General features: G+C 39.6%; 1 protein-coding gene across 6 annotated transcripts in view; it reads right to left on the bottom strand.

Moving 5' to 3' along the window:
- Positions 1-13,917, bottom strand: part of LOC144598927 (sentrin-specific protease 7) — a 69,958-nt gene that overhangs the window by 32,942 nt on the left and 23,099 nt on the right. For 5 of the 6 annotated variants that reach the window (XM_078409515.1, XM_078409519.1, XM_078409518.1 and 2 more), the window contains 3 exons: positions 9,540-9,655; positions 6,782-6,972; positions 3,879-4,230 (listed from right to left, as the gene is read on the bottom strand). In XM_078409515.1, coding sequence (XP_078265641.1) covers positions 3,879-4,230; positions 6,782-6,972; positions 9,540-9,655 — 659 coding nt within the window. The remainder of the gene's footprint in view (positions 1-3,878; positions 4,231-6,781; positions 6,973-9,539; positions 9,656-13,917) is intronic. The other variant, XM_078409521.1, reaches the window with a different exon arrangement.

Here is a 13,917-nt window from a genome sequence, read left to right as displayed (position 1 = left end):
TCCTAATTTGAGGAAGGGTGACCTTGCTATTGAAGCAGTGCAGCGTACATTCACGAGGTTAATCCCTGGGATGGCGGCTTTGTCATATGATGAAAGATTGGAAAGACTGGGCTTGTATTCACTGGAGTTGGTAGGATGAGAGGGGATCTTATAGAGACGTATAAAATTATGAAAGGACTGGACAAACTAGATGCAGGAAAAATGTTCCCAATGTTGGGGGAGTCCAGAACCTAGGGCCACAATCTAAGAATAAAGGTGAGGCCATTTAAAACTGAGGTTAAAAAAAACTTTTTTTCACCCAGAGAGTTGTGAATTTGTGGAATTCTCTGCCACATAAGGCAGTGGAGGCCAATTCACTGGATGAATTTAAAAGAGAGTTAGATAGAGCTCTTGGGGCTAGTGGAATCAAGGGATATGGGGAGAAGGCAGGCACAGGTTACTGATTGTGGATGATCAGCCATGATCACAATGAATGGCAGTGCTGGCTCGAATGGCCAAATGGCATCCTCCTGCACCTATTTTCTATGTTTCTATATAAGTGCATGCTACGGGCGAGCGAGCACAGTGGATTTCTCAGGCTGGGATCCCAAAAAGTGCCAGGACCCTTGAGTTTACTAGGCAGTCCACAGTTAAGGGATCCCCGGTGTGCAGAAAGGCATGAGGCTCACTGGTTTATTGTGGTTTTACCATTGAATTATTGGTGTTTTATTATATGTTTTATTTTTATCACAGTTTTATATTGTTGAAGCATTCTCTCTTCATCGTCTAAATCCTTGAAAACTGTTTGTTTCTTGACAAGTGGATTGGCGATTAGTTGGAAAGATACAAAGTGTTATCAGTGCAAGTAGAGTACACCTCAATATTTTTCATATTTCTTGGGGATGAGTTGACAGATCTCATTAGAATCCTAACCACAGGCATGAAAATCAACACTACATTAACAATTCTGCATTGGACCTTATCTTTAGAGAAGAACGCCCACACAATATTTAATACCAAATCACTGTTGCAAGATATCCAAAATATTGTGCAAAGCACACAGCTAATTCATATCTATTAGTTACTGATAATTAACCATATGGGAAACAATGGACAAATTTAAATATGTCAACACTTCAGCAACAAATTATATTGATTGTTTGATTGATTTATTGAAAGATACAGAATGGGAGCAGGGCCTTCAGCCCTGGTTCACATTTGTTCTCTGTTATCCCACTTTCTCATCCACACCCTGCACACTAGGAGCACGTCCTTGGGATGTGGGTGGAAACTGGAACACCCAGATGAAACCCAAGCGGTTAGAGGGAGAATGTGCAAACTCCACACACACAGCACTCAAAGTCAGTGTTGAACCCGGGTCCTTGACGCTGTGAGGTAGCAGCCACTGTGCCGTCCATAATTAACTAATCTTCAAATAACACAAAGTGCTGGAGTAACTCAGCGAGTAAGGCATTCTCTGAAGAACGTGGATGGGTGATGTTTCAGGTTGGGACCCTTATTCAGACATCAGTCTGAATGAAGAAAGATCACGACCCGAAATGTCAGCTATTCGTGTTCTCCATAGGTGCTGCCTGACCCGTTGAGTTACTCCAGCACTTTGTGTCCTTTTGTGTAAACCAGCATCCGTAGTTACTTGTTTCTACATAAAACCTTGTTGGGATTAAATTTAATATTCATATATTCACACTCTTTTTTACTCTTGCTAAAATAGGCCTGATCATGAGACTCATTCGGGGAGTTAAGTCTTTGAATGAACCGTCAGGAAGTCAATTTAGTGCTTCTCTATATCTGATTAGCTCTGTACCAATATGTTAGTACCAAGGTATTACATAATTGGTGAAGTGAAAATTGGAGGGGTTGCCATGGTGACCAACAATTCAGATGCAGCAGGGTGAAGATGGATAAAATAGGTCAGACATGTACTGGACTATCAATGTGAAAGTGTCTAACCAGGGGAAAACGGGAGTCTGAGTAGGTGGGTTCGGATTTAACTCCTTACTGGACCCTGGGACTGTAACGGTCACTAGAACCAACAATCACATGTTCTGCGGCACAGAGACTAAAGGGAAACCACAAGCCTCACTGATCACTGAGATTGTATCCGGACCTTTCAATTAAGTATTTGAATAAAACTAGATATACCTTTCAGCAGCGTGACTCCAATACAAATGCAAATTCCACACAACAAAATATGTAGTTTTAAATACAGTGCCCTCCATAATGTTTTCTCCACAAAGACCCATCATTTATTTATTTGCCTCTATACTCCACAATTTGAGATTTGTAAGAAAAAATCACATGTGGTTAAAGTGCACATTGTCAGATTTTATTAAAGGGTATTTTTATACATTTTGGTTTCACCATGTAGAAATTACAGCTGTGTTTATACATATCCCCCCCCCCTCCCCATTTCAGGGCACCATAATGTTTGGGGCACATGACTTCATAGGTGTTTGTGATTGCTCAGGTGTGTTCAATTGCCTCCTTAATGCAGGTATAAGAGAGTTCTCAGCACCTAGTCTTTCCTCCAGTCTTTCCATCACCTTTGGAAACTTTTATTGCTGTTGGACCAAAGCTGGTCAACATGAGCACCAAAGTTGTGCCAATGAAAGTCAAAGACCCATTGTGAGACTGAGAAACAAGAATAAAACTGTTAGAGACATCAGCCAAACCTTAGGCTTACCAAAATCAACTGTTTGGAACATCATTAAGAAGAAAGAGAGCACTGGTGAGCTTACTAATTGCAAAGGGACTGGCAGGCCAAGGAAGACCTCCACAGCTGATGATAGAAGAATGCTCTCTATTATAAAGAAAAATCCCCAAACAACTGTCCGACAGATCAGAAACACTCTTCAAGAGTCAGGTGTGGATTTGTCAATGACCGCTGTTCACAGAAGACTTCATGAACAGAAATATGGAGGCTACACTGCAAGATGCAAACCACTAGTTAGCCCCAAAAATAGGATGGCCAAGTTACAGTTTGCCAAGAAGTACTTCAAAAAGAGCAACCACTGTTCTGGAAAACAGAACTTGTGGATAGATGAGACGAAGATGAACTTATATCAAAGTGATGACAAGAGCAAAGTATGGAGGAGAGAAAGAACTGCCTAAGATCCAAAGCATACCACCTCATCTGTGAAACATGGTGGTGTGGGTGTTATGACCTGGGCATGTCTGGCTGCTGAAGGTACTGGCTCACTTATCTTCATTGATGATACAACTGCTAATGGTAGTAGCATAATGAATTTTGATGTGTTTCAACACATCCTATCTGCTCAAGTTCAAACAAATGCCTCAAACCTCATATCTCCAAAAGTCTCCAACATTCAGATACATCTAAAACCTATTAAAATGAAACGTGATCCAAGTACTTTTTTTTAAACTAACAACATTGCACAAGACTGGGATAATTAAAGAGCTTACCTTCCCTTTTGCTTTCTTCTTTACAGCCCTACATTTCCCATTGAAATCCAAGGGGCTGTGGATCCTGTGCCAGGTCTAACTGGTGTAAGATCCAAACTCAGGTTCACCATTTGGGGAACCTCAGCAAGTTTGAGATCCACCTCTGGACTCTATCAATAGATACAGCATTAACTATTACAAACGCAGAAGTTCAGGACTTGCTGGGATTTAAACATGTAAATCACGACAGCTCTGTTCAGAACCACAGATATTTATAAGCCAAGTCTAGCCAATTGCAGTGCATATTGTTTGCTGCACAAAAAGTACCTTTCAAAATCTCAGTAGGCCAAAGACTTGACAAACTTTGAACATTTCCTTAAAGTCTTGTTTTACCATTTTTGTCAGTCTTGCATCAATCAATCAGTACGAAATCATTATACCTTCTGAAACATCAATCAGCGCAATATAATACTCACTTGGTTCGCTTGAAACAACCACTGGTTTTAAGGGCTTAATCTGAAGCTTCAATATAGGCAAATTTCCAGATTTCTGTCCATTTTGTACTGGAGGACACTGGGATACTTTCCGATTAATATCACCATCCGGGGATGAAGGGTTGTTATTGACAGGTTCTTGGTCCCTATGATTGGGGCTTTGTTGCTTTGTATTCAATGACGAAAATGTCTCTTGCTGTGGACCAGATTCAGTTTGGGAGATCTCCATAAGTGGATCCTTATCTTCTGCATTATTGTTAAAGCAATGACAATTTTGAGTCTGCTCTTCGCATGTTAGACATTTAAGCAGCTTCTTCAGCGAATCCTCACCATCCTTCCGGAAAAATAAAGATATTTTCAGCTTAAACGACAAAGCTCCATGAACACTTTGCCTATCTAAACTGTGCATCATTCATACACCAACAGACCTCCCAACATTTGATTTTACAAATTCATAATTTTGATGTCCAAAATTCAGAATTTTACATCAAAATTCATAAAATGGTGCATAATCCAACTTTTCAGAAAAAAAAGGTATGCACATGTTGCGATACATTCATGGGTGAAAAATGACTATTATTTCCAGCAGTCTGTAGTTCTTGAACTACATGTACAATGTCAGGCCGATCATGAGTATATTCTGCTATTTATAGAAAGGTTAGTGAACAGAGATACTTCTTGCAACACACAGAAAAAATTGTTTTGTGTTGTTTTTTCTATTTTGCTTTTTCCTTACACATCCCAATTCTCTTGGTATTGAATAAAAGAACAACGGTCATAAAATGTATGACTAAGTTAAGAAGAAAGAGTTGATATATGCGACTCGACTAAGCATACGGAGGTATTTGTTGAAGTAAATTCGCACATTAATTGATAATCAACCCAAAAGGTGGAATTTGGCTTTTCTGCTGTGTTTTATATTTTAGCCCCGTCTTAATTAATTAATTTAGTTATATAATCTTGCACTTAAATTTAATATTTATTCATTACAGTTCCACCACTGATTTTCTGGCACTCTTGGTTCCAGAGCTTTGCTGGTTTATGCAGCAGGCCAATGGGGATAGATGTGCTGGCTCCAGCTGGGCTGGTGTTCCAGTGCCCCGGCCGCAGGTTGCAAATTCAACCCACCGATCGACCATGGAAGTCCCGATGAGGTCGAGATTGGCTGCCTTGCCCAGCCTTGCTGCCACATTTTCGGGGAGACTTCCAGGGCGCAGGGGATTTCTCGCGGAACCCCTAGCGATCTCTAGTGGCCGAATTGACAAATTGCAATTACCAACTGTTTTGCGGAAAAATGTGAAACGAAATCGGAATGGCGGAAATTAAATAAGAAAGCGGAACTTTCTGCCAAATTTGGAAGGGTGCACTAAACATTTAATTAATCTATGAAACCATGGGAAAGGTTTATCCAACAATACCCAGTGTTGCGGGTTTACTAAAACTAATACAATTTCTTCTCCTTTACTACACATCTGTTTCAGAAGGCAGGGATATTTCCAGTTCCAGCAATATACTCATCTAATTGAGTTGATTAATGACAATATGGACAATAGGTGCTGGAGTAGGCCATTGGGCCCTTCGAGCCGGCACCGCCATTCAATGTGATCATAGCTGATCATTCACAATCAGTACCCTGTTCCTGCCCTCTCCCCATACCCCCTGACTCCGCTATCATTAAGAGCTCTTACTAACTCTCTCTTGAAAGCATCCAGAGAATTGGCCTCCACTGCCTTCTGAGGCAGAGATTTCCACAGATTTACAACTCTCTGAGTGAAAACATTTTTCCTCATCTCCGTTCTAAATGGCCTGGTTCTGGACTCCCCCAACATTGGGAACATGTTTCCTGCCTCTAGCGTGTCGAATCCTTTAATAATCTTATATGTTTCAATATGATTATATGATATATGATTATATGATTATATAATCTTATATGATTCCCTCTCATCCTTCTAAATTCCAGTGTATACAAGCCTAGTCGCTCCAATCTTTCAACATATGACAGTCCCGCCATTCTGGGAATTAACCTAGTGAACCTACTCTGCACTCCCTCAATAGCAAGAATGTCAATAGCAATGGTGTCTAAAATGGTCTGGGTGACAACATTTATCTAGATAATATTATCTAGAGAAAACATTAATAAAACTGGCACCTTGCAATCAATAATGCATCCTTGTATCCTGATTCCATATGTGACGTCTCATACAATTAAGTGATCAACTATTTTGAAGTAGCAATAATGAGCTCTGACATGATGTCGAGGAAAGAACTGCGGATGCTGGTTTAAATCGAAGGTAGACACAGAAGGCAGACTGAAGAAGGGTCTCGACCCAAAACGTCACCCATTCCTTCTCTCCAGAGATGCTGCCTGTCACGCATTTTGTGTCTGACATGATGTTTTTCTTTCTGCTTGGCTTGTTTGTAAAACACTGTAACATTAAACTCTGGCTTCACCAAATTCAAATAAATTCAGATATATCACCCAATTTAACCATTTAGATCCATGACTTCTCCCATATTAATGCTCAGAACTTGATCCAAGACAAAGTTGTGGTAATACGTTTCTGAACTGTATGTAAAATTGTGGTAATAATTTTCTAAACTATATGAAAAGAAATTCACTGTACATTTGTACATGTGGTAATAAAGAACCACTGAACCATTGGTAGACACCATTTCCCCTCCAATTCCCTTACTTAGGTCAGCTTGTCCAACGTGAAAAGGCTAGTTAAAGATAACATAAAAATACTTTTGTTGAACAAAATCAATCAACCTAAAGTAAATTTCCTGAACTCCAAGTTATTTAAACAAGTTATTCAACGAGAACTACATGGATCTATATGATTTTGAAAATGCCTTGTAAATGACTGCTAAAATGTGTGACCAACCTGAGAACATGCAACCTCTCCTCTGAGAGGATGATCCTGAAGCTCAGTGCATAATCTTTTTTTCTTGGGGCTTGGAAGAGGTGAATCTGTCATAGGGTCTTTCTGAACATTTACTTTGCACTGGCTTTCATTTATTTTTGTATGTTCAGACAGCTGCTCTCCTTTTCCTGTCAGCTTTATTCTGCAAATGCCTGGAGCAAGAAACAAAAAAACACTTCATTGCACGTGCCATTTTCACATAACTTCACAGCGCTAAATTTCAGCAGTTTGATTCAAATTCTGAAATCAGTGAACTACATTAGTCCTATAGATATTGTGAAGGTTTTCTCAACTTTAAAATTACAAATACAAAATCTGGTCAATATCATATTGCTGCTTGTGGGATCTTGTGACAAATATGTGGCAAAGATTCCTATTTTACACTTCAAAAATCCATCAACAGCTGCACAGCTTCTGGGCATCCTGGGATTGTGAAATGCAATATGTATAAACAAGCATCTACTTCTTATCGCAGTAGATTGTTCTCAGCATCTTACCAACTCTGTTAATTGGGATCTCCATTATTTCCTAACACGTTGGCCAAAAGAATGACTACAAAGATGAAAGCATTGGAAGGGTTGCTGGTTTGGTAGTGGAAAAGACAACACATTGGAGTTAGTGGACAAAATGTTTTGATTGATGTATTTGTCCACAAACATTGTAGAGCAGGGTCAGCTTTAGAGATGCAGCATGGAAACAGGTCCTTCGGTCCACCAAGTCCACGCAGACCAGAGTGTACAGACTCCGTACAGACAGCACCGTACTCCGGATCAAACCCGGGTCCCTGGTGCTGTAAAGCAGCTACCTCAAAGGCAAGTTCCCTCCCAGCCCCTTCAGCTGCTTTGGATCTGGAGTAGAGTGTGAACAGGACGGTCAATTCCTTATCAGAACATCTCTCGGAGGATTGATGAGGAATTGGGCATCTCTGCAAAATGATGATAAAAAGCATTTCTGGTGAAAACTTTAACACTGACAGCAACCAACTTTCTGGAGGTTGGGTAACGTCAATTAAAACATAGTGCCAAATGGCATCAAAGTTTTGCAAGTTATTCTACCTTCACTACTGGGATTTGTGTTTGGAATTACTTTAGGAAATGACAATGCATTTTCATCTTTCTCATGGTCTTAAGCATTTAAAAGTAGCAGATTGTTCCAGACCATACCATGCTCTTGAGAACGCTGTGAAGGCTTGCCAAAAATCAATCATCAAGATAACTCTCTTAAAATAAGTCACAAAGGCAGTTGCTTTCGAAATAAGATCTTCCATTAGCATTGAACAATAATCCTGGGATAATACGGAGTTAAAAACTCTTTATAAGTCTGGGCACCCTGATATTACAGATAATGGTGGATCCGAAGCTTCCCTGTACTGTATTGAGAAACTAAATTCCAAATCTGTTGGTGCCAAAAAGAGGTTTTGGGCATTATGTGTGAAGACTTGAGCAAAAAACTTAAATGTACTATTTCCAAACGTGCACAGGAGTGTCAATGATTGTGTTTTATCATAATGTCCATTCAAAAATAATAGTCTGAAGGTCTCAAACCGAAAGATCACCTATTCCTTTTTTCCAGATGCTGCCTGACCCGCTGAGTTACTCTAGCATTTTGTGTCTATCTTCGGTGTAAAACAGCATCTGCAGTTCCTTCCTACATATTCTGCAAGGTAATCATTTTGCAAAAATAATTTTCATGTTAAAATCTAGATTTTCCTAAAGATTTCTTCTTGCACATTCGTCTCAGTAAAAATTGTGAATGTGCCTGAGATTTAACAGGAACCTTAACATGACAGGGATAAGTTCAATTGGGAACATCACACATAAGCTGTTACAGTACATGTCATAAAAAACAGGAATCTTCCAAAGTCCATTCTTGCTCTTTATTATTTATGTTAACCTGGTTATTGTAACTTATTTAAATTACATTTATTAGAGCATATAGGGAAGAGAGGCAAAATTGATCATTATTATAGGTCTGTAAAATACTTGGTAGCAATAATTAGGCAATCAGCATGCCCTGTAGCATCTGTGGAGGGAAATTGACAGAGGATATTTTGGGTCGGGAACCTTCAGATTCTTGCATCTGCAGTCTGATGTGTTTCTGAAATGTGGCAATAGTAGGATTAGTGCACAGAGTCACTTAGAATGATACCAGGGCTAAATTAACAAAATTAACAATTGATTAGTGCAGAAGACTGGCTGAGGCATATACAACCATGCAACTATCGGGTTCAAAGAGCAGAAAAACAAGGGAAAAGAGGTCGGACAGGTCAATCAAACTCATGCCTTTCAATCACAATTAGAATAACAGGCATTTCCTTGCAGATGATATGAGGTGGCACAGATTGCAACTGTAAGTTCATAAGTTATAGGATCAGAAGGCTCATTCGGCCCATCGAGTCCACACTGCCATTCAATCATGGCTGATCCCTAAATAAAGATGTTCAACTCCAGTGACAAATATTTGCAATATCTTCGATCTAACCAATCATCATTTCAGAAACAAGTAAATTATGTGACCAAAATTGTGTCAGATCACTGGCGGATCAAAAAGTTGAATTTCTTCAAGCCATCGTTAGAGACAAATTAATGTTTGATGTTCAGACTTTTCTCATGCTGGATGAAATAGATTATGTCTGCGGTGGTTGTAAACATTTCTACTCATGGTATTTAATATGATTATAATAGCACATTAACACAATAGATAATACAATTCCACGCACCTTTGACTTCTTTCTCTGAAATTCTCAGTGATGAACTATCATCTTCCTTTGGTCTGACTGAATTTTCATTCTGCTTCCGGATGCGACATTCTAATTTTCTCTCGGTTTGCCCCCCACTGAAAATGATCAAACTCCATGCAATAAGTAAATTTAAGCAAAAACCTCAGTGCTTCGTAATGGAAACCTTCCAATAAAAGCGATGACCTTTTTTCCTAAATATCATCTAACTGCAGACAATAGATTCCGGTACTTTGGTTTAGAGATACAGCATGGAAACAGGCCCTACTGAGTCCATGCCGACCGTCGACCACCCGTTCACACTAGTTCTATATTATTCCACTTTCCCGGCCACTCCCGAAACACTAGAGGCAATTTAGAGGTCAATTTACCTGCAAGCCTCACATCTTTGGGATGAAAGGGGATACCGGAACAGCCAGAGGAAATCCACCGGGTCACAGGGAGAAGGTGCAATCTCCACATAGACCATGCTGGAGGTCAGAATTGAGCCTGGGTCTCTGGCACTGTGAGGCAGCAGCATTAACAAATGTGCCACTGTACGCCCAGTGCTATTACACTATCTTGAATATAGATTTTTTTAAATCATGTAACAATTAAAAAATATCCATATTGGAATTTGTTTCTACTTTAAAGTTACTTCTACTTTAGAGAAATAATGTGAGATATTAACTTATGAAATGTGCTTGATATACAGTGTGAACCATATTTTATCATGTCTTTATAATATTTGTTAAATTTGCATAAAGGTATACATAGTTACACAGCAGTTTAAAATAACAAAAAGGGTTTGGCTGGGCATAAAAATAATAATCAAGGGAAAACGAGTTGCATTAATTACAAGAAAGATAAACTTATGCTGACTACTCTGCACCTGGCATTTCGACTGTGGGAAATAAAATGAGAATACCTTAAAAGTTTACATTTAATACAGTAAAGAAAACTTGGTTACAAACTTGGAAGGACTATGGTTAAACTGACAGTAACTTTTAACAATCTTTTACATAATGGGAAGGTCTATGAAATAAGTAAGTTATTTAAAATAGGGAAAAAAATCTTGAACACCTGCCCTCCTTATTTGGCAACTTGGCCACAGCCACAGCATGAAAGACTTGCAAGTTTCAACTTGGATGTTTCAACTTGTCATAACAAATATAGTTTGCTTTTGATTTACTGCATCCCTCCTGGATTGCCTTCTGATTTTTTCTTATTATTGACCATCCTGTTAAGAATTTACTGTATCTCCCATTTAATAAATTTGCATATGATGTAGGATTCTTTCGGAACCTGACTACTTTGTTGACTGGGGAGAACTATACAAGTGATCCCCATGTAAAGGAGAGGTTGCGTGCCTGGGTAATTGTCCATATCAGAATTTTCTTTCATGCAAAACCGCATCATCTGCAAATGCGTCAAGAAACGCCAGTAGGAAAAAACATTTTTGCCATTGAATTCCATCAGAGTGAATTCTATTCAGTATTTAAAATTTTTGGCTGGTGCTCTGAAAATGTTGTAAGGGCGAATTTCCATTATCCAACTTACCATAACATGGGGTCGGTCGTCTGTGTAATATTTTAGCAAGGCAAGGGTGCCCAAAAGAAGGAGCAATATCAGCAATAAAATACAAGGCCTAAAGAAATATATATTCTCTTAAAAAAAAAACGGAAACTGATCAACATGACTAGACATACCTACATTGAGAGGAAATCTTTAGGAAAATCTGAATATTAATAAGAAAATTGGTCTTCAATTAAAAAGATACATTAGCTAAAATGACATTGCTGATCTGCATCTTTATATTAGGTCTCATAAGACAGAAAGGGAAAAAGATTAATGAGGAAATTATAGCACAATTTTCAAATAGAGTAGATTTTAGAAGGAGAAAGGAGTTAGTGTTTGTGGGATTCGAGATTAAAAAAATGTTTTATTTTGGAGAACAGGTAGGAAGGGACCACAGAAATTAGTAACTCATGTGCGGCACTACGGAATCCCTTTCAATCTGGATTTGCCTGCCTCATTACAGAGATCCGAGCCTCCGTACCCAATAATCAGAAGGGTAACAAGACATAATAAGGCTTCGGTCAGAAACAGTTCTTGAAAGGCATAGTACTGTGACCTGACCCTGGCAAACATGCTAAGACACTTCCACAAGTGGCAAAGCTCTTAGAATGTTACATAGAAAATAGGTGCAGGAGGAGGCCATTTGGCCCTTCGAGCCAGCAACGCCATTCATTGTGATCATGGCTGATCATCCACAATCAGTAACCTGTGCCTGCCTTCTCCCCATACCCCTTGATTCCACTAGCCCCTAGAGTATCTAACTCTCTTTTAAATTCATCCATTGAATTGGCCTTCACTGCCTTCCACGATAGAGAATTCCACAAATTCACAGCTCTCTGGGTGAAAACGTTTCTTCTCACCCCAGTTTCAAAATGGCCTCCCCTTTATTCTTAGACTGTGCCCCCTGGTTCTGGACTCCCCCAACATTGGGAACATTTTTCCTGCATCTAGCTTGTCCAGTTCTTTTATAATTTTATACATCTCTATAAGATCCCCTCTCATCCTTCTAAACTCCAGTTAATACAAGCCCAGTCTTTCAAATCTTTCCTCATATGACAGTTCCTCCATCCCAGGGATTAACCTCGTGAACATAGGTTGCACTGCCTCAATAGCAAGGACGTCCTTCTTCAAATTAGGAGACCAAAACTACACACAATACTACAGGTGTGGTCTCACCAGGGCCATATACAACCACAGAAGGACCTCTTTGCTCCTATCCTGAAATCCTCTCGTTATGAAGGCCAACATGCCATTAGCTTTCTTCACTGCCTGCCTGCACACTTAATTTCAGTGACTGGTGTACAAGGACACCCAGGTCTCGCTGCCCTTCCCCTTTACCTAATCTGACACCATTGAGATAATAATCTGCTTCCTTGTTTTTGCCGCCAAAGTGGATAATATTTATCTACATTATACTGCATCTGCCATGCATCTGCCCACTCACGCAACCTGTCCAAGTCACCCTGCAACCTCCTAACATCCTCTTCGCAGTTCACACTGCCACCCAGGTTTGTGTCATCTGCAAACTTGCTAGTATTACTTCTAATTTGGAGCCATTAATCAGAGCACCAAACTATTAGGATCATCTGTCGGCAGACAGTTTACACAAGGTGCCACAGAGAACATCTCCAGAGGAAGTGAAGTATGTGCAGCCCTGCGGGATTGGCAAATAGGTGTACCCACATCGCAGGGACTTCAATTTTCCTTGACTCTTGTGCGATTTTAAGACAAAAATATTCTTGGTGGTTAAGAGTAGAACCAAAGTCTTTAACTTTACAGACTCTACTGGCATTATCTTGCACTAAACGTTATTCCCTTTATCAAGTATTTGTACACTGTGAATGGCTCGATTGTAATCATGTCTTTTCTTTCCACTGACTGGTTAGCACGCAACAAAAGCTTTTCACTGTACCTCGGTACATGTGACAATAAACTAAACTAAACCAAACCAGTCAATCCTATTATGTCTTTTTTGATGGAGGATTTTTTTATGCTGGTGTAAACAACAATACATATTGAAAGGCATTTCCCAGTTTCAAAGGAGTCAAGATAGAGTGCAGCCTCCCCATCTAGTGGTCACAGCCTGTGTCTACAGCATTAATGCATTCATCTGGATTATAACATTGATTTCCCCCCTCACCCACGCTCCCAATGTTAAATGATATGGAAAACAACCAAAAATAGATGGAAAATGATTGTTTCATATGTGTATTTCTTTTATTATATAGTAGTTTTCATCGGTGGGTTGGCGAGTTAGCAGCTACAAATTCACGGGTATTAACAACTCAGATACCTGTCCTGGGCCCAGCGCATACATGTAATCACGAAAAAGGCAGGCCAGCAGCTCTACTTTCCTTGATGTTTAAAGAAATTTGACATATCACTGAATACTTTAATAAACTTCTACGGATACACTGTAGAAAGTTTCATTGATTGCAATGAAAATTTATCCTGCTATTTATCCTGCTTGGTACGGCTATTCCAAAGAGCCTTTCCACAGAAAGGTAATAGGCTGCAGAATGGTGGACTCAGCCTGGTCCATCATGGGCACAGTCCTCCCTACTGCTGAACGCATCTACATAAGTCACGGGACATATCTACACAAGTCATTGCTTCACAAAAATGGCATCTATCAGAAATGATCCCCACCGTCCGGGCCATGTCCTCTTCTCATTGCTTTCATTATAGGAGCTTGAGGTCACACCACCAGGTTCAGGAACAGCTACTTTCCTGCAATCATCATGTTCCTGAGGCAACTTGCATAACCCCAGTGCGTAAATAAGTTTTTGTTGACTTCAGGAAG

Source organism: Rhinoraja longicauda, chromosome 12 (genome assembly GCF_053455715.1).
Source record: "Rhinoraja longicauda isolate Sanriku21f chromosome 12, sRhiLon1.1, whole genome shotgun sequence".
NCBI classification, from domain to species: domain Eukaryota; kingdom Metazoa; phylum Chordata; class Chondrichthyes; order Rajiformes; family Arhynchobatidae; genus Rhinoraja; species Rhinoraja longicauda.
The sequence above is the reverse complement of the archived record's forward strand: the minus strand, read 5'-3'. Positions and strand labels throughout refer to the sequence as shown.